This window comes from Saccostrea echinata, unplaced genomic scaffold, assembly GCF_033153115.1.
Source record: "Saccostrea echinata isolate AGI-Se365-2 ecotype Australia unplaced genomic scaffold, CSIRO_AGI_Sech_v1 ptg000009l, whole genome shotgun sequence".
NCBI classification, from domain to species: Eukaryota; Metazoa; Mollusca; class Bivalvia; order Ostreida; family Ostreidae; genus Saccostrea; species Saccostrea echinata.
Window position 1 is genome coordinate 6,525,147 of NW_026889758.1, and position 5,977 is coordinate 6,531,123.

Consider the following 5,977-nt stretch of genomic DNA (forward strand, 5'->3'; position numbering starts at 1 on the left):
TTTTCATAATATAATTTGATAAGTAACTGCAAAGTATATATAAAAGAGGTAATCTGTTAACGGTAATCAACGGGTTTCTCAGTCCCGATATAAAACAAACAAAATCCATAATGATTATGAGCAAGAGTGCATAATTATGATGAGCAAGGGTGCCTCTATCAAAATGGTGAGATTCCTGGCCTCTGGCTCAGGGGTTGGTGTTATGCTGGGGTGGGGGTGGGTGGGTTCTATTGATTACATAGTTAAAGTTCATTAGTTCTTTGAAAATCCTCTCTGTTCCGGGTTGAATAATACTCAGTTAAGTGAGGGTCAGGGCCCTTGGACCTCTTACTATGAGATACACTGAATAACTATCAAATAAACAAAAGATAAAATAGAAAATACACTGGATTCAAGTTGTATTAACTTTAATAGCTTATAAATACGAATGTCAAAAAACTTGTGAGACAATAATACAAATATACACGTGTAGTTAAAAAAAAATATTGCACTCAATTGTCATATGGCACATAAGTGATGGATTTTTCAATAAATATATTAACTTTGGTAGGATTTCGCTTTCTTGAATATTCCGAGGGAACTCAGATAATTGCGTTTTCCGGCGGACAGTTCCTTTCGTTTTGGTAGAGCTGCAGGTGAATTTTCGGACCTTGTCCCAAGTCGTGCTGACACCAATTCCTCAAACCTCTGTTTCTGAGCGTCTATTAAGTGGGCATCGATTCCAGTCCCACTTTCGGTGAATTCACCTGGAATTTGTCCGCCTATAATTGGTGAACCTGCGACACTTGGGTAGGCTGTAGGAGGTATAACTGGTGGTAATATATCTACAATTCCACCCCCGACTCCTTGAGAGTTATCATAACCAGGTGCTTTCCTCAAAGGGGGGTCAATTGGTCCAAATGGTGAAACGTCTGGGACAATTTTGTGTGAATTGTCATAGCTAGGGGCTTTTCTGATTGTGTCAATTGGTCCTACTTTGTGAGAGTTGCCATAACTCGGAGCTTTCCTGATGGGATCAACTGGGTTGAAAATTTCTCCGCCAAGGCCAGGAACAAATGGCGTGTTGTCTGAAATACCTTTGAATGGACTGTCGTAACTAGGTTTTTTTACGGGAGGTACAGGAATTTTATGTGAGTTGTCATAACTAGGAGCCCTCCTCACAGGATCAACTGGAAGGTCTGGATTAAAAATTTCTCCACCAACAGCAGGCACAAACGGTATGTTATCTGAAACAGTTTTGACAGGGCCATCGTAACTTGCAGGCTTATTCACTGGTGGAATGGGTACTTTGTGCGAGTTGTCATAACTTGGAGCTTTCCTCAAGGGATCCGCTGGAAAATCTGGTTTGAAAATTCCTGATTCAATACCAGGTACAAACGGATTGTTTTCGGAAACACTCTTTACGAGGCCATCGTAACTCGCAGACTTTCTCAATGGTGGTATACGAACTAACTTATGCGAGTTGTCATAACTAGGCGCTTTTCTTACGGGATGTAGTGGAAAGTCTGGGTTGACAATTTCTCCACCAACATCAGGGACAAATGGTGTGTTGTCCGGAATAACACTGATTGGTCCATCATAACCCGCAGGCTTCTTCACTGGCGGAACAGGTACTTTGTGTGACTTGCCATAATCTTGGACTTTTCTCACAGGGTCAACTGGATACTCTGGTTCAATAATTCCTCCATCAAGCCCTGGAACAAACGGGTTTCTACCGGAAACACTTTTGTCAAGGCCATCGTAGCTTGCAGTTTTCTTCAATGGTGGTATAGGAACTAACTTGTGAGAGTTATCATAACTTGGAGTTTTCCTCGTGGGATTAATTGGAAAGTCTGGATTAAAAATATCACCGCCAACACCAGGGACAAACGGTGTATTGTCTGGAACTTTTCTTACTGGACCACCGTATCTGGATGGGTTTTTCACTGGTGGTATAGGTTTGACAGAATTATCATAACTTGGCTTCTGTCTGATAGGGTTAATTGTTGAACCTGGTCCATTAATAAAAGGATTGTTAAATATTTGGCCATCATTTTTTGTAATTTGTATAGGCCGCCCATCAATGTTTTGGCCAGGAAATGGAATTGGTTGTCCGTTTATCCATGGGTCCCCAAGCGGGTCATCTGGAGTGGTATCGACCCATGATTTTCCAAGCTCTGCCCCTGGAATGTTATCGACCCATTGATCACCAAGAGGGCCCACCTGATTGTTATCGATTACCACAGGGTTAATGATATCTCCGGGCTTCAATACAGGACCTACGTTTTGTACATTCCGTGGATCTATCGGATTGCCTGGGTTAAGGATTTTTGGAACGGATCCGCTCACTTTGGGATACGAAGGGTCTTTATTGCCTGGTGAAAAAAAAAATCAGAATTAAAATTTACATTCATAATAAATACTTACCTAATTAAAGAGAGGTTTCACAGTTGAGTATATTTATATAAAAAAAAATTTCATCATCTATAAAACACAATTTTTAATGAAATTGAAATGTTTATGAAAATTACCTGCATAATTTCCACAGGACACCGCTAGAGCGCATGACAAAACGACTAGTCTAAGCATCTGTAAACCAATGATCAAATTTATTCAAAATACGAGCAAATCAACACAAGATGAATACACTATCACACATCTTTAAATGAACAACGAAGGTAACCAGCTACATGATTCTTGACATTGTTCATGCTATGCTTCATACGTCCATAATTAAATAAATAGGTTTGAAACTCTCATTTTGTTTTTCTTCTTTCTTTCTTTTTTTTTTTTTTTTAATATTTTGCATATGTACTGATACATTTTATTCAAAATTTGTAAAGGAATCCGCTTTATATTTGTCAGTTGCATTTATTCTTAAGTTCTCATGCAGAATATATAAAAGTTGACTAATGTACATATTTACTATAAACTGAAGTCTGCATGGTTGATTTAAAATTCAAAGTGAGTGGACGCATAAGGTCATAACATGATTCTATATTTTATCAGCTGTTTCCAGGTTATAGTTACATGTATTCAAAAATATTCATAAACGATCTGTTTTGGGTGACAAGCATTCAATCAAAAGACAAATGTAACAAAACTCGAGATAATGAAAATTTCTAAAATCGAATCTACAAATATTTTTCTTTTAATTGTTCATATTTTAACATACCTTATTCGGATGTTTCTTAGTTTATTTAATACTAAACTAACATCGCTAGACTTTTATATTGAACACAAGGAACTTAACAGTTGTGTGAAGATCCTATTGGTTCTTTTTCTTGCGTAAAGCGTGTGCAGAAATTTGTCACATGAATAATTTGCCTGTTTATTTTACTGAGGGTTACAAAAGAGGAGGATTTCCAGTCAGTAATTTTTACACAGAATTGAGACCTTGGGATTAGACGAGAAAACACCTACTTGCGTACATGCTGTAAAATTTGGCTTGAAATTTTAAATAGATTGGAAGAACTTTATACAATTTTGAACGATTTCCCCTTGCAGCTCCCCTTCACTATTATTACACCACCGTCCAAGATGCGTCAGTCAGTTTTAAATGCAGCACTCCTCCAGCTATGAAGACAAGCAGTTCTTATTGCCCGTCTTACGTTATTGATAATTTGTGGTCCCATCAATCTTCAGCTTAATGACAAACTAGGGTTTTGAGGCTTTAACTGACTTCATACCGATGTATGATATATGTATTTATAGAAACGTTTTCCCCTTTTAAATGATTTTTTATTAAAGGTGATGATCACCGTTAGTATTTCATATATTTAGTTTTTCACTGAACATGTAAGCTTTAGACAGAGTGATTTACATATAAAATAAAAACTGGAAAAAACTGTGATGATTAAACTGCATGTGCTGTGGGTGTCAATAGTTAAGCTTTTGTGTTTAATGTTTATTTTGTTATCATATCTAATCTACAAGACCAGTCGAGATCCAAAGGACAGATGCCGTAAAATTTTATTTTAAATATTATATTTTTGTGTGTTGTTTTCATTTATATACTTTACTTACTTTTATTTATTTCTGTATTCTTTCATTCATTCAATATAATTTTCCCCATTTTGGAGATTTATAAACAAAACAACTATTACATCATATTCAATATATCGCTCTCTCTCTCTCTCTCTCTCTCTCTCTCTCTCTCTCTCTCTCTATATATATATATATATATATATATATATATATATATATATATATATATATATATATATATATATATATATATATATATATATATATATATATATATATATATATATCTATGTATAATTTAACAACATACAACATGTACTGTATTTAAGAGCATATAGGTAATAAAAACATTTTCCTGATAAATGGTTATGCTACAAACTGGAAATGATTTCTGAGATCGGATTATAGGTAAAAATCGTATTCACTTAGAATAATAAATTATATAAACACCATCAAATATTCAACGAATATATATATTTCTATAGTTTACACTGGCGGATTTAAGGGGGGGTGGCGCCCCCCCCCCTCCTAAAATTTTCAAAGTATGACATGACTAATATTAATAATGCCATGCTTTGGTTTTTTAATTGATGGTCAATATTAAAAAATGGTAATTTTATTTAATGACCAAGTATCGGTTTTCTTAAAAATCAAGTCTGAAAACCTTGCATTCCCTAGGCTATGAATAAACCGGAAAACGTCTCCCGATTTCGTTTGAAGGGTAGACTGCACTTGTCAATTTCCTATCATGATGCAAGGAAAAATACTGCAATATTTAAAGCCTGGCTGAAGGTAAATAAATGAATTTAAAATCAGACGGTCTACGTTGCAGACCCGTCCACTGATTGATGTATTTATTTATCAAATGGTGTAACTATGCAGTAATTTACTTATATAGATACACGACTTTTTTCATTACACACATCTCCTAATCTTTCCATATAAATGGAATTTAACGTCAGGATATAGGTAAGGATGGCGTAACTTCGACCACCTGGTTAATTTCGACCGTTCATAAATACCTTAAAATAATTTGTTTATAACCCATTATAGTGTACACACATCTATTTTATGCAGAAAGAAAATGCATTTTTCATATATAGATCAATGTCATTAATAATAGGCGAAATTTATTTTTTCACTGGAAAATTACATCCAAGAAATAGAGAATAATACATGGCAAAATCTGTATCACACCCCATATCAACCCGAGACTCCAATATCAGCCCGAGGGCCAAATAATTATTTGTTTAATTTATAATTATTTCATTTCTTATCGCTGTATGCATTGCCTTTGGAAAAAATAATGAGAAAGGAAATTCAACGGAAAAAAAAGAACATATTCAATTATTAAGAATTAATTAATTTACAGGTTTATATATGATTTTTTTGACACTATTTACAAATATATAATAAAAACAACAATACATGACAAAATCTGTATCACACCCCATATCATATATTATTGTATTATTCTCTATTTATCGCCCGAAAAATTTTAAACCATTGCGGGGAATTATCAGTTTATCACCTCTGAAAATATCTTGTATAATATATAGAAAGACACAGTGGATATTCCTGGCGTGAAATTTATCAACTATGTTTAATTTTGCAACTTAAATTCATACCTTTTTAATTTCTAGTATTTAGTTTTTACAAATGAAATACAAATCAGCTGAACGGAAATCGGCCGAAGTTACCCATGCATGCATACGGTGTCAGCGGGTAACTCAGTTCGACCAATGAAAATGACGCAATGCTATTTGTTACCAGAAAAAAATCATGGCCACCGTCCATATAAAAAATTATTAGGATGAGTATTATGTACAAGAATACTCCGTAGAAACTATTTCTATAACAGTGAAAAAATCGTCTGTTCTGTTTACATGCGGTTTAGATGCCTGTGCATATATATATACATTTGTAGCTTGCCTTGACAAATCGGTAAATCAGTCTCTAGGCACCTGGTGCACTTAATGTCTTCAAATAAGGTACATTTTGAAAATTACTT

At 34.6% G+C, this 5,977-nt stretch overlaps 1 protein-coding gene across 1 annotated transcript; it reads right to left on the reverse strand.

Annotated features, from left to right (window-relative positions):
* Positions 1-390: 390 nt before the first annotated feature.
* Positions 391-3,238, reverse strand: LOC133181678 (uncharacterized). Its single transcript, XM_061316235.1, has 3 exons — positions 3,155-3,238; positions 2,511-2,568; positions 391-2,354 (listed from the first exon to the last, which is right to left on the reverse strand). The coding sequence occupies exons 2-3, from the start codon at positions 2,566-2,568 to the stop codon at positions 538-540; spliced, it is 1,875 nt and encodes a 624-aa protein (XP_061172219.1). The 5' UTR covers positions 3,155-3,238; the 3' UTR covers positions 391-537.
* Positions 3,239-5,977: the final 2,739 nt, after the last annotated feature.

What these genes read in the sequence shown, in the direction of transcription:
- LOC133181678 (XM_061316235.1), bottom strand. Translation starts at nt 2,568, where the DNA reads ATGCTTAGACTAGTCGTTTTGTCATGCGCTCTAGCGGTGTCCTGTGGA. An exon ending in GTCCTGTGGAAATTATGCAG is followed by an intron (nt 2,355 to 2,510) that starts GTAATTTTCATA and finishes TTTTTTCACCAG; the next exon opens with GCAATAAAGACCCTTCGTAT.